At 48.8% G+C, this 14,837-nt stretch overlaps 1 protein-coding gene across 4 annotated transcripts in view; it reads right to left on the bottom strand.

Moving 5' to 3' along the window:
• Positions 1-876: 876 nt before the first annotated feature.
• Positions 877-14,837, bottom strand: part of LOC139582695 (serine/threonine-protein kinase PAK 5-like) — a 123,286-nt gene continuing 109,325 nt past the window's right edge. For 3 of the 4 annotated variants that reach the window (XM_071412930.1, XM_071412927.1, XM_071412928.1), the window contains 4 exons: positions 5,931-6,057; positions 5,054-5,179; positions 4,841-4,975; positions 877-4,730 (listed from right to left, as the gene is read on the bottom strand). In XM_071412930.1, coding sequence (XP_071269031.1) covers positions 4,575-4,730; positions 4,841-4,975; positions 5,054-5,179; positions 5,931-6,057 — 544 coding nt within the window. In that variant the 3' untranslated portion in view covers positions 877-4,574. The remainder of the gene's footprint in view (positions 4,731-4,840; positions 4,976-5,053; positions 5,180-5,930; positions 6,058-14,837) is intronic. The other variant, XR_011676401.1, reaches the window with a different exon arrangement.

Below are 14,837 nucleotides of genomic sequence, written 5' to 3'. Positions count from 1 at the left end.
TTTTGTATTTTTTATTTTACCATTATTTTACCAGGTAAGTTGACTGAGAACCCATTCTAATTTACAGCAGCAACCTGGGGAATAGTTACAAGAGAGAGAAGGGGGGATGAATGAGCCAATTGTAAACTGGGGATGATTAGGTGACCGTGATGGTATGAGGGACAGCTTGGGAATTTAGCCAGGACACCGGGGTTAACACCCCTACTCTTACGATAAGTGCCATGGGATCTTTTAGTGACCACAGAGAGTCGGGACACCCGTTTAACGTCCCATCTGAAAGACGGCACCCTACACAGGGCAATGTCCCCAATCACTGCCCTGGGGCATTGGGAAAGGGTGCCTCCTACTGGCCCTCCAACTTTAATTTGCTCTGATTGTTGGATAGATATGCCTATTGTAAAATATATTTCAGTGGCCTGTTTTTCAGGCTTCAGTAGCCCTGTGTTACAGAACATGAGAACAAAAATGGAATATTGTCACACTAAATGGACTTCAAATCTGAAAGAGATGGGTTACTTTCATAATATTAATTGAAGTCCCAACCATGAGTCTTCCAGGGGAGCGGTTGACAGCTGCGACTGAGCCCGGGTGATCAATGCTCCTGTCGGGCGTGACATGGCCCAGTCGTCCAGGCGGAGATTGGGTATTGATCTCGACGTATGACTCTGGGCCTTCAGAGGAAACACGATATGAGTAAGTCAAATTGAAAATAAATGGAGCATCTGTGACATCCACACCTCTTTGTTTGAACACCACAGACATCATCATGAATCATGTCACCGCTGACACAAGTCATCAAATTTAGAGGCCCTACCTGGTGTCCGTTTCGCTCTGAAATCCCATACATCTATCCTTAGTGTGACACTTTGCACAGACTGAATTCATGACATTTTATTTTTTGAATGAATGAAAGAAAGAAATTAATTAATTAATACAATTTTATTTTCGTGTCAAATCAGCAGCTGGCAACCCATCCCTTATGGGATTAATTGACACATAAACAAACATTACAATAATAATTCTTCTTCTTCTGGTGTTCTTTGCAGTGCGCATCGCATGAAGAGTGAAATAATAAAATAAATAGTAAAATAAAAATCAATAAGTAACAAATAGTAAATAAGGTTATCCAAACAATAATTTTAAATACAGAAAAATTTAACAGAAGGCATTTGAACCCAGTCTGGCACAAAGAGAAGATTAATGTGGGAGAAAGGCCTAATGACCTGTTAAGCCTACCCTTTTTAGCAGTGAGAAACAAACAAAGCCTATACAGAATCCATTGTCTTTCTACTGTTTTATGGGTGACAGTTGAAGGGGGGAATTAGCGTGGGTCGTTATCTGGTTGGTCTGGTGGTGTACAATCAGGGCCAGAGTCACAGTGGGCCTAGTTTGGTTCACTGCTAGTTTATTTTCAGCTGTGGTTAAGGTGACTTCCTGTGAAAGAGGAGTTGTATTATCCTGGGTCAAACCAAATGAATATCCTATTATAGTTCCACACAGGAACAGAGCTAGTAGGAGAGAAAAAGCTATGACCTCATATATCGTCTAGTCATGTGATGTGTATACTGTATATATATTTTGGTTCATTTAGTTCAGGGGTGTCAAACTCCTTCCATGGAGGGCCTAGTGTCTGTAGGTTTTTCCCTCTCCCTTTCACTTAAGACCTAGACAACCAGGTGAAGGGAGTTCCTTACTAATCAGTGACCTTAATTCATCAATCAAGTACAAGGGTGGAGCGAAAACTCGCAGACACTTGGCCCAGGTAGCCTAGTGGTTAGAGCGTTGGGCCAGTAACCGAAAGGTTGCTGAATCGAATCCGAGCTGACAAGGTAAAAATCTCGTTCTGCCTGAGCAAGGTATAAGGTATAAACCCACTGTTCCCCGGGCGCCGAAGACGTGGGTGTCGATTATGCAGCCCCCCGCACCTCTCTGATTCAGAGGGGTTGGGTTAAATGCGGAAGACACATTTCAGTTGAATAGGTATCCCCCTTATCCCCCTTTCCCTCCGTGGAATGAGTTTGACACATGTGCTTTAGCTGTTTTAACTACAGAGGCAAGGCTATTGGCAAGGCTATTGTTGCTACACCAGTCTGCTGAAGTGTCCCGCTAAACATTGTTAGGCCAACACTGAGAATGTTTCAGGTCATATTAAATTTAAAATCCATGGTTTGGTGTTATCAGGGATGTACAAAAAACATAATTCTTGTTCATCTGTAGTGTGGGCAAAGTGGGATGTAGCCTAAACAGCAAGCAACTAGCGGCGATGGGAGATTTCAGCAACATGGACAGCGATGAATTGGGAACCTTGAGATCTGACGTTCAGAACCACAGGACAGTGGACAGTAATGCAGCTACACAGGAAGCAATAAGCCTGCAGGGCAAGACTCCCAAACCAACATCCATATTTCACTTCAAATATAAACCTTTAGAATTGTGAATTATAGGGATTAAATGTGCAATTAATTGAAATTAATTGAACTATTCTTGATTCTACTGTATACGTCTACATGCAGGAATGTATATTTTAATTCATTTACCCTGTAAACATCTGATTGTGTGTTTAAAGGCCCTCAAATTGACCCTGGGTTTGCACAGGTGAGTGTGGAAAAACATGCTACACTTGTGAATGTTTTGATTCGCTTTTTTAATCAAAACCAGTTTCACTGATAACACACATGCAATATCACTATACAAGCAACACCATGGATAGTAGAACCCATTCAAGACCCCCGATAGTAGTCAAGGATAAGCCAGCTCACACACACAAACACACACACTCTCAAGCACACACATGTTCATATTTACATATCACAGTGAATGATGGGTAAAAACGATATGGTGTTACACTGTTCTCTGGTCCAATCAGAACTGAGAATCAGATTGCGGCACAGTCCCAGTGTGTGTGTCTGTGTGTGTGTGTGTGTGTGTGTGTGTGTGTGTGTGTGTGTGTGTGTGTGTGTGTGTGTGTGTGTGTGTGTGTGTGTGTGTGTGTGTGTGTGTGTGTGTGTGTGTGTGTGTGTGTGTGTGTGTGTGTGTATGTGTGTGTGTGTGTGAGCTGAGCGTGTATGTGTGCGTGCGTGCGTGCGCGTGTGTGAGTGAGTGCGTGCGTGTGTGTGAGTGCGTGCGCGTGTGTGCGCATGTGTGAGTGCGTGCGTGTGTGCGTGCGTGTGTGAGTGCGTGCATGTGTGTGAGTGCGTGCGTGTGTGCGTGTGTGCATGGTAAGATAAGAAACAGATAACAGCCAAGTTGTGTGAGAGTGGAAAATAAGACCTTTTATCACTGTGTGTGTGTCAGACTGAGAAGCTCAGATATTACTGTAGGAGTCTTGTATGAGTGCCCTTTGAATTTATAGGAGTGTGATGATGGGTAAAGAAAATGGCTCTGTTTCAAATAAACTCTTCCTGCCAATCCACTAAAACAGTGCTACGTGTGATTTGTGTTAAATTACATTGTCAAAAGATTACTACATTGGTGATGATAGATACGTTTGTGGTATTGCTTGTATGATATAACCAATATCACTGTCTGTCTGGCTGTTGATATTTATAAATGTAAATCAAAAAGAAAGAAAGGCCACACTAGCAAAAAATAAACCTTCAATTCAAAAAAATAAATACAAACTTTAAAACAGCATACAACATTCTGGCATTACGCGTTTTTACAAACTCAATGGAGATTCTCTCTACAAATGTGGGATAATAAATATATTCAGGTTTATTTTTGTAACAGTTAAGAGTTGGTTTATTTGGGATATCTCTTAAATTCTTAATCAAAAATGTATTATTATAAACAGTAAGAAAGATCTTCGCAGAAACTCTGATTTATATGTAATACTGCCCATATCCCAATAGTTACGACACAATAAAATACTGCAAATTATCAAAACTGTACAGAAAAACTTTCTCTAAAATACATTTTCACTATTAGTGTGAGACGAGAGAAGTGAAAAGTGCGATGTTTAATTCCGCCAATAGGAGAACAGCCTGTCTTCCAGTCAGACTAAGACACAACCATACCGCTCCCACTATGACATCACCAAACGCTGCTTCCTGATTGTTCTGAGATGGACTGCTCATATCCGGGGCGGTTGGCATGTCTCCTGGGTCCCTCAACATGGCAGCCAGCCAGGCAGTCTCAGCCAATCACCTCACACCATCTACGCTCTAGTCAATGGTTACTACAGTATAACCCTACAGACAAGAAGAGAGGAAACTGCACCAGGACCACCCACCCTACAAATCTCTACTGGTCTAACAGCCTAGAGAACCCAAAGAGTTCAAACCAAGAGGCTAATCTTGTTTGCATTTGGCGCCAGGACAGGCAGCAAGTCGGCCACAGAAGACTGAGACTCCTACAGTATATTTCCCTATACTCCAGTGTTGAACTTTATATAGTGTTTCTCAAAATAGAGGATATCACATTTTTCTTTAATCTTTTCTTTGTAAACAATTCCTCAAGCTAAACTACTGCACGGTTACAGGTGTGAGCGTTTGTTTTAGTGGCGTAGTCTCTCAGGTCAGGTGTGTGTTTGTTTGGCAAGGTGTGGAGCGCCGCCCTGGTGGCGGGAGGTCAGGTCAGCGGTGGCGGTAGTGCCTCATTAGGGGGACGATGCAGGATGGGGGACCCGAGAGCTTGAGGAAGGGGTGCTGGAGCAGCTCCTGGGCTGTGGCTCGCTGAGACGGCTCTCTAACCAACATCAGGCCCAGGAAAGCCCTCAGCACCGACGATACCTGACAGAGAGAGAGGGAACACATGATTCATTATTTGACTTGGGGGATAACTGACATGAATCCACATTTCTGTAAATGTGCAAATTCAGTCATGAATTTGCCCTGCTGACCTTGTGTGACTCCTTTAGCCGTGGGGGCAGGTTGTCTCGTATCCTCCTCATGGCCTGTAGAGGGGGTTCGTTAAAGTACGGGGGTTCCCCATCGATCATCTCTATCACCATGATGCCCAACGACCAGATATCCACCTAGCAGGCAGCGTGAATGCTATTATTATATACAACAATACACTTTTTAATGTGATATTTGTCAATGTGTGTCCTTACCTCTGTGCCGTAGGGTAACCGTGAGATGACCTCTGGTGCCATCCAGTAGGGCGTGCCCACCAGAGACTTCCTCTTGGGCACCTCTTTGGACACTTGGGCACAGAAGCCAAAGTCTGACAGCTTGATCTGTGGGAACAGAACATATTTGGTTGATCATCTGTGTTATCTATGGGAATTTTCTGAACACTTTTGTACATGGGGACATATAAATGATAGATTTTTATCTTCATTGATTTTACATTTTGGATGTGTGCTTCCTTTTTATCGGAAAACATATTTGGGTATGAATATTAACTTTATTTTCTAAATGTTCTAATATTTAACTTCTGTCCATGGAATAATTATAAGGAAAACTTTGGTTGAAGAGGTTTCATATAAGCCACTCTAATCCTGCTTCTATTATCCCTTAATTAGCCAACCATCCATCACGTTCCAGCAGCTCGTTAAGAGGCATTAGGCAGGCTTTAATTAATAGGTACTGGGTGCTAATTGATTATGAATTGTTTCTCCTCTCCTCTCCTCTCTCTCCAGTCCTGCAGTCAGAGGCACTTGAGGAGATCGTACTGTACTGCATCACTGGCAGTAGCCCAGAAATAGGTAGCCATGTACTGTAACACAGAGGTCAGTGAGGGGGTAGGGCAGTGTTTTCATGCAACATCGTGTCATTTGACATCATGGCAGTTACTGGTTGTCAAGGTTACACTACTATGCATGGATAAACCCATGTTTCTAACCACAATACAGGCTTTAGTTGTATCACAATAGGTAGTGGGCACAACCCACCACTGAAGCCAACATCTGGAGTCCTACAATGATACAAGGCCAGTTAGTTCTGTACATGATTAAATAAGTTAGTCCAGAATCCATGTGGTCTTACCCGTCCATCGCTGGTCAGGAGGATAGAATCACTCTTGATGTCTCTGTGGATGACTCCCTGTATGTGGAGGTACGATAGAGCCCTCAACACCAACACACACACTGTGGCTATCTGCTCCTCATTCATCCTGAAACACACACACACACGGGTTAGGATGGTGGTAGGAGACGACACACACACACATGGGTTAGGATGGCGGTAGGAGACGACACACACACACATGGGTTAGGATGGTGGTAGGAGACGACACACACACACATGGGTTAGGATGGTGGTAGGAGACGACACACACACACTCGGGTTAGGATGGCGGTAGGAGACGACACACACACACATGGGTTAGGATGGTGGTAGGAGACGACACACACACACATGGGTTAGGATGGCGGTAGGAGACGACACACACACACATGGGTTAGGATGGCGGTAGGAGACGACACACACACACACACACATGGGTTAGGATGGCGGTAGGAGACGACACACACACACACATGGGTTAGGATGGCGGTAGGAGACGACACACACACACATGGGTTAGGATGGCGGTAGGAGACGACACACACACACACATGGGTTAGGATGGCGGTAGGAGACGACACACACACACATGGGTTAGGATGGCGGTAGGAGACGACACACACACACATGGGTTAGGATGGCGGTAGGAGACGACACACACACACATGGGTTAGGATGGCGGTAGGAGACGACACACACACACACACACGGGTTAGGATGGCGGTAGGAGACGACACACACACACATGGGTTAGGATGGCGGTAGGAGACGACACACACACACATGGGTTAGGATGGTGGTAGGAGACGACACACACACACTCGGGTTAGGATGGCGGTAGGAGACGACACACACACACTCGGGTTGGGATGGCGGTAGGAGACGACACACACACACATGGGTTAGGATGGCGGTAGGAGACGACACACACACACACACACGGGTTAGGATGGCGGTAGGAGACGACACACACACACATGGGTTAGGATGGCGGTAGGAGACGACACACACACACATGGGTTAGGATGGTGGTAGGAGACGACACACACACACTCGGGTTAGGATGGCGGTAGGAGACGACACACACACACTCGGGTTAGGATGGTGGTAGGAGACGACACACACACACATGGGTTAGGATGGCGGTAGGAGACGACACACACACACACACACGGGTTAGGATGGCGGTAGGAGACGACACACACACACACTCGGGTTAGGATGGCGGTAGGAGACGACACACACACACACACACGGGTTAGGATGGCGGTAGGAGACGACACACACACACATGGGTTAGGATGGCGGTAGGAGACGACACACACACACATGGGTTAGGATGGCGGTAGGAGACGACACACACACACACACACATGGGTTAGGATGGCGGTAGGAGACGACACACACACACACACACGGATTAGGATGGTGGTAGGAGACGACACACACACACACACGGATTAGGATGGTGGTAGGAGACGACACACACACACACACGGGTTAGGATGGCGGTAGGAGACGACACACACACACACACGGATTAGGATGGTGGTAGGAGACGACACACACACACACGGATTAGGATGGCGGTAGGAGACGACACACACACACTCGGGTTAGGATGGCGGTAGGAGACGACACACACACACACACACGGGTTAGGATGGTGGTAGGAGACGACACACACACACACGGGTTAGGATGGCGGTAGGAGACGACACACACACACACACGGATTAGGATGGTGGTAGGAGACGACACACACACACACACGGGTTAGGATGGCGGTAGGAGACGACACACACACGGATTAGGATGGTGGTAGGAGACGACACACACACACACACACGGATTAGGATGGTGGTAGGAGACGACACACACACACACACGGATTAGGATGGTGGTAGGAGACGACACACACACACACACACGGATTAGGATGGTGGTAGGAGACGACACACACACACACACGGATTAGGATGGTGGTAGGAGACGACACACACACACACACGGGTTAGGATGGCGGTAGGAGACGACACACACACACATGGGTTAGGATGGCTGTAGGAGACGACACACACACACACACGGATTAGGATGGTGGTAGGAGACGACACACACACACACACGGATTAGGATGGTGGTAGGAGACGACACACACACACACACGGGTTAGGATGGCGGTAGGAGACGACACACACACACACACGGATTAGGATGGTGGTAGGAGACGACACACACACACACGGATTAGGATGGCGGTAGGAGACGACACACACACACATGGGTTAGGATGGTGGTAGGAGACGACACACACACACACACGGATTAGGATGGTGGTAGGAGACGACACACACACACACGGATTAGGATGGTGGTAGGAGACGACACACACACACACGGATTAGGATGGCGGTAGGAGACGACACACACACACATGGGTTAGGATGGCGGTAGGAGACGACACACACACACATGGGTTAGGATGGTGGTAGGAGACGACACACACACACACACGGATTAGGATGGTGGTAGGAGACGACACACACACACACACGGATTAGGATGGCGGTAGGAGACGACACACACACACACACACACGGATTAGGATGGCGGAAGGAGACGACACACACACACACACGGATTAGGATGGTGGTAGGAGACGACACACACACACACACACACACGGATTAGGATGGCGGTAGGAGACGACACACACACACACATGGGTTAGGATGGTGGTAGGAGACGACACACACACACACACATGGGTTAGGATGGTGGTAGGAGACGACACACACACACACACGGATTAGGATGGCGGTAGGAGACGACACACACACACACACATGGGTTAGGATGGCGGTAGGAGACGACACACACACACACACACGGGTTAGGATGGTGGTAGGAGACGACACACACACACACACGGATTAGGATGGTGGTAGGAGACGACACACACACACACGGATTAGGATGGCGGTAGGAGACGACACACACACACACACGGATTAGGATGGTGGTAGGAGACGACACACACACACACATGGGTTAGGATGGTGGTAGGAGACGACACACACACACACACACACGGTTTAGGATGGTGGTAGGAGACGACACACACACACACGGGTTAGGATGGCGGTAGGAGACGACACACACACACACTCGGGTTAGGATGGCGGTAGGAGACGACACACACACACACACACGGGTTAGGATGGCGGTAGGAGACGACACACACACACATGGGTTAGGATGGCGGTAGGAGACGACACACACACACATGGGTTAGGATGGCGGTAGGAGACGACACACACACACACACACATGGGTTAGGATGGCGGTAGGAGACGACACACACACACACACACGGATTAGGATGGTGGTAGGAGACGACACACACACACACACGGATTAGGATGGTGGTAGGAGACGACACACACACACACACGGGTTAGGATGGCGGTAGGAGACGACACACACACACACACGGATTAGGATGGTGGTAGGAGACGACACACACACACACGGATTAGGATGGCGGTAGGAGACGACACACACACACTCGGGTTAGGATGGCGGTAGGAGACGACACACACACACACACACGGGTTAGGATGGTGGTAGGAGACGACACACACACACACGGGTTAGGATGGCGGTAGGAGACGACACACACACACACACGGATTAGGATGGTGGTAGGAGACGACACACACACACACACGGGTTAGGATGGCGGTAGGAGACGACACACACACGGATTAGGATGGTGGTAGGAGACGACACACACACACACACACGGATTAGGATGGTGGTAGGAGACGACACACACACACACACGGATTAGGATGGTGGTAGGAGACGACACACACACACACACACGGATTAGGATGGTGGTAGGAGACGACACACACACACACACGGATTAGGATGGTGGTAGGAGACGACACACACACACACACGGGTTAGGATGGCGGTAGGAGACGACACACACACACATGGGTTAGGATGGCTGTAGGAGACGACACACACACACACACGGATTAGGATGGTGGTAGGAGACGACACACACACACACACGGATTAGGATGGTGGTAGGAGACGACACACACACACACACGGGTTAGGATGGCGGTAGGAGACGACACACACACACACACGGATTAGGATGGTGGTAGGAGACGACACACACACACACGGATTAGGATGGCGGTAGGAGACGACACACACACACATGGGTTAGGATGGTGGTAGGAGACGACACACACACACACACGGATTAGGATGGTGGTAGGAGACGACACACACACACACGGATTAGGATGGTGGTAGGAGACGACACACACACACACGGATTAGGATGGCGGTAGGAGACGACACACACACACATGGGTTAGGATGGCGGTAGGAGACGACACACACACACATGGGTTAGGATGGTGGTAGGAGACGACACACACACACACACGGATTAGGATGGTGGTAGGAGACGACACACACACACACACGGATTAGGATGGCGGTAGGAGACGACACACACACACACACACACGGATTAGGATGGCGGAAGGAGACGACACACACACACACACGGATTAGGATGGTGGTAGGAGACGACACACACACACACACACACGGATTAGGATGGCGGTAGGAGACGACACACACACACACATGGGTTAGGATGGTGGTAGGAGACGACACACACACACACACATGGGTTAGGATGGTGGTAGGAGACGACACACACACACACACGGGTTAGGATGGCGGTAGGAGACGACACACACACACACACATGGGTTAGGATGGCGGTAGGAGACGACACACACACACACACACGGGTTAGGATGGTGGTAGGAGACGACACACACACACACACGGATTAGGATGGTGGTAGGAGACGACACACACACACACGGATTAGGATGGCGGTAGGAGACGACACACACACACACACGGATTAGGATGGTGGTAGGAGACGACACACACACACACATGGGTTAGGATGGTGGTAGGAGACGACACACACACACACACACACGGTTTAGGATGGTGGTAGGAGACGACACACACACACACGGGTTAGGATGTCGGTAGGAGACGACACACACACACACACACATGGGTTAGGATGGCGGTAGGAGACGACACACACACACACACACATGGGTTAGGATGGCGGTAGGAGACGACACACACACACACACACACACGGGTTAGGATGGCGGTAGGAGACGACACACACACACACACGGGTTAGGATGGCGGTAGGAGACGACACACACACACGGGTTAGGATGGCGGTAGGAGACGACACACACACACGGGTTAGGATGGCGGTAGGAGACGACACACACACACACATGGGTTAGGATGGTGGTAGGAGACGACACACACACACACACACACGGGTTAGGATGGTGGTAGGAGACGACACACACACACACGGGTTAGGATGGCGGTAGGAGACGACACACACACACACACACATGGGTTAGGATGGCGGTAGGAAACGACACACACACACACACACATGGGTTAGGATGGCGGTAGGAGACGCCACACACACACACACACAAAGGTCAGGAGGGCGGTAGGAGACGACACACACACACACACGGGTTAGGATGGCGGTAGGAGACGACACACACACACGGGTTAGGATGGCGGTAGGAGACGACACACACACACGGGTTAGGATGGCGGTAGGAGACGGCACACACACACACGGATTAGGATGGTTGTAGGAGACGACACACACACACACATGGGTTAGGATGGCGGTAGGAGACGACACACACACACACACACACACATGGGTTAGGATGGCGGTAGGAGACGACACACACACACACACACACACATGGGTTAGGATGGCGGTAGGAGACGACACACACACACACACACACACACATGGGTTAGGATGGTGGTAGGAGACGACACACACACACATGGGTTAGGATGGTGGTAGGAGACGACACACACACACATGGGTTAGGATGGTGGTTGGAGACGACACACACACACATGGGTTAGGATGGTGGTAGGAGACGACGCACACACACACGGGTTAGGATGGTGGTAGGAGACAACACACACACACACACACACACACGGGTTAGGATGGCGGTAGGAGACGACACACACACACACGGGTTAGGATGGCGGTAGGAGACGACACACACACACACGGGTTAGGATGGTGGTAGGAGACGACACACACACACACACTCGGGTTAGGATGGCGGTAGGAGACGACACACACACACACACTCGGGTTAGGATGGCGGTAGGAGACGACACACACACACACACACTCGGGTTAGGATGGCGGTAGGAGACGACACACACACACATGGGTTAGGATGGCGGTAGGAGACGACACACACACACACACGGGTTAGGATGGCGGTAGGAGACGACACACACACACACACGGGTTAGGATGGCGGTAGGAGACGACACACACACACACACGGATTAGGATGGCGGTTGGAGACGACACACACACACACACACACACACGGGTTAGGATGGCGGTAGGAGACGACACACACACACACACACACACACGGGTTAGGATGGCGGTAGGAGACGACACACACACACACACACACGGATTAGGATGGCGGTAGGAGACGACACACACACACACACACACACACACACACACACACACGGATTAGGATGGCGGTAGGAGACGACACACTATTGCAATTGTGTTTCTCCTCAATGTTCCTATGAAAAAGCAAATTATACTAGGAAGATTGGAACATCGTAGGAGCATGGAATTTATGCCGATAACCGTGTAGTGTTTTCTCTGTGTGTGTGTGTGTGTGTGTGTGTGTGTGTGTGTGTGTGTGTGTGTGTGTGTGTGTGTGTGTGTGTGTGTGTGTGTGTGTGTGTGTGTGTGTGTGTGTGTGTGTGTGTGTGTGTGGTCCCATATGGGCTGGGGGGTAAACTATACATCTGGCTGAACTCCACAGAACATTAATATGAAGCTCCAGCTGGTGTGAACCTCCCCCATCTCACACACATCTCACACACACACACACATCCCCTTCAGCACTGTCTTCACTATCCTGTCTCACTCCACAGGAATCAATTGTCTTGCCATTTGCTTACAACAAGGAACAACTCTCAACACACACACACACACACACACACACACACACACACACACACACACACACACACACACACACACACACACACACACACACACACACACACACACACACACAAAGACACCCCTCCCATGGTAGATCGCACCAGGTTTTATTGTCACACATATATGCATTTAGAATTACAATAGATAAATGAGGCTATAGGGAATGGAAAAACAATCTAGAGAATGGGAGGTTGATGTGTAGACAAAGGAGATTGAATGCTTCCCACACACACATACACACAAACACATCCACAAACACACACATACACACAAACACATCCATACACACAAACACGTCCACAAACATACACACGTCTACAAACACACACAGACACACTCCCAAAACAAATGATTACCACGATAGTAAATGATTTCAAACAGAGAATAAAAAAGAAAGGATGTTTTGTTTAATGAGGCTGTGAAAGATGCCAAGGGCATCACACGCATACCCACCCACACACACACACACACACATCCTGTAGTTTCATCAGCTGAGTCTGGGTAAAGTACAGGCCAGCCACTATACAGCCTCCTGAGGATAATTTAAATTTGTAGCTAATTGAAATGTCTGAGGAACATGAACACGACACACAAAGAGAGGCAAATCTGGAACTGGTACACTGTGTGTTTTGGCAGACACCAAGGGGGAGCGGTGGGGAGGGGGAGAGAGTATTCAGGGGGGTACTCACCTGCAGTGGGACTGTGTGTGTGTGTGTGTGTGTGTGTGTGTGTGTGTGTGTGTGTGTGTGTGTGTGTGTGTGTGTGTGTGTGTGTGTGTGTGTGTGTGTGTGTGTGTGTGTGTGTGTGTGTGTGTGTGTGTGTGTGTGTGTGTGTGTGTGTTCTATTCAGCTCTCCACATTGAACAGTAATTTAGGCAACAAAAGAGCCGACTGAAATAGATTGGTATAATTCACCTGAGCCAACACGTGGATTATATAACTGAAACCTGTTGCTGACAGGCCGCTGATGGATATGCATTATTTTAATGACACAAATGAATGTGTCTCTTTGAAGTAGTGTCATAAACAGTAGGCTACATCCGTGTTATTATACATGAACTACCATGTCTAATTACTAATCCTCCTCTGGGTAAATAATATATGAGGATTTGTATATATTGAATATATTCAGAATGCAAAAGTGTGGACTTTTCTCTACATCTCATGACTTCACGCCGACAGGGACGCCACTGACGCAACCGTGTTATTATCACCCGACACGGCGCCACACAAAACTTACACACACCCTGAAACACGCCCTGACACACGCCCTGACACACGTCCTGACACACGCTCTGACACACGCCCTGAAACACGCCCTGACACACGCCCTGACACACGCCCTGAAACACGCCCTGACACACGCCCTGACACACGCCCTGACACACGTCCTGACACACGCCCTGACACACGCCCTGACACACGTCCTGACACACGCCCTGACACACGCCCTGACACACGCCCTGAAACACGCCCTGACACACGCCCTGAAACACGCCCTGACACACGCCCTGAAACACGCCCTGAAACACGCCCTGACTCACGCCCTGAAGCACGCCCTGAAACACGCACTGACATACACCACACAATGTTGACACACGCCCTGACACACCCCCTGAAACACGCCCTGACACACGCCCTGAAACACGCCCTGAAATACGCCCTGAAACACGCCTTGACACACGCCCTGAAACACACCCTGAA

Source organism: Salvelinus alpinus, chromosome 8 (genome assembly GCF_045679555.1).
Source record: "Salvelinus alpinus chromosome 8, SLU_Salpinus.1, whole genome shotgun sequence".
NCBI lineage: Eukaryota > Metazoa > Chordata > Actinopteri > Salmoniformes > Salmonidae > Salvelinus > Salvelinus alpinus.
This window is presented reverse-complemented; position numbering and strand designations above follow the sequence as displayed.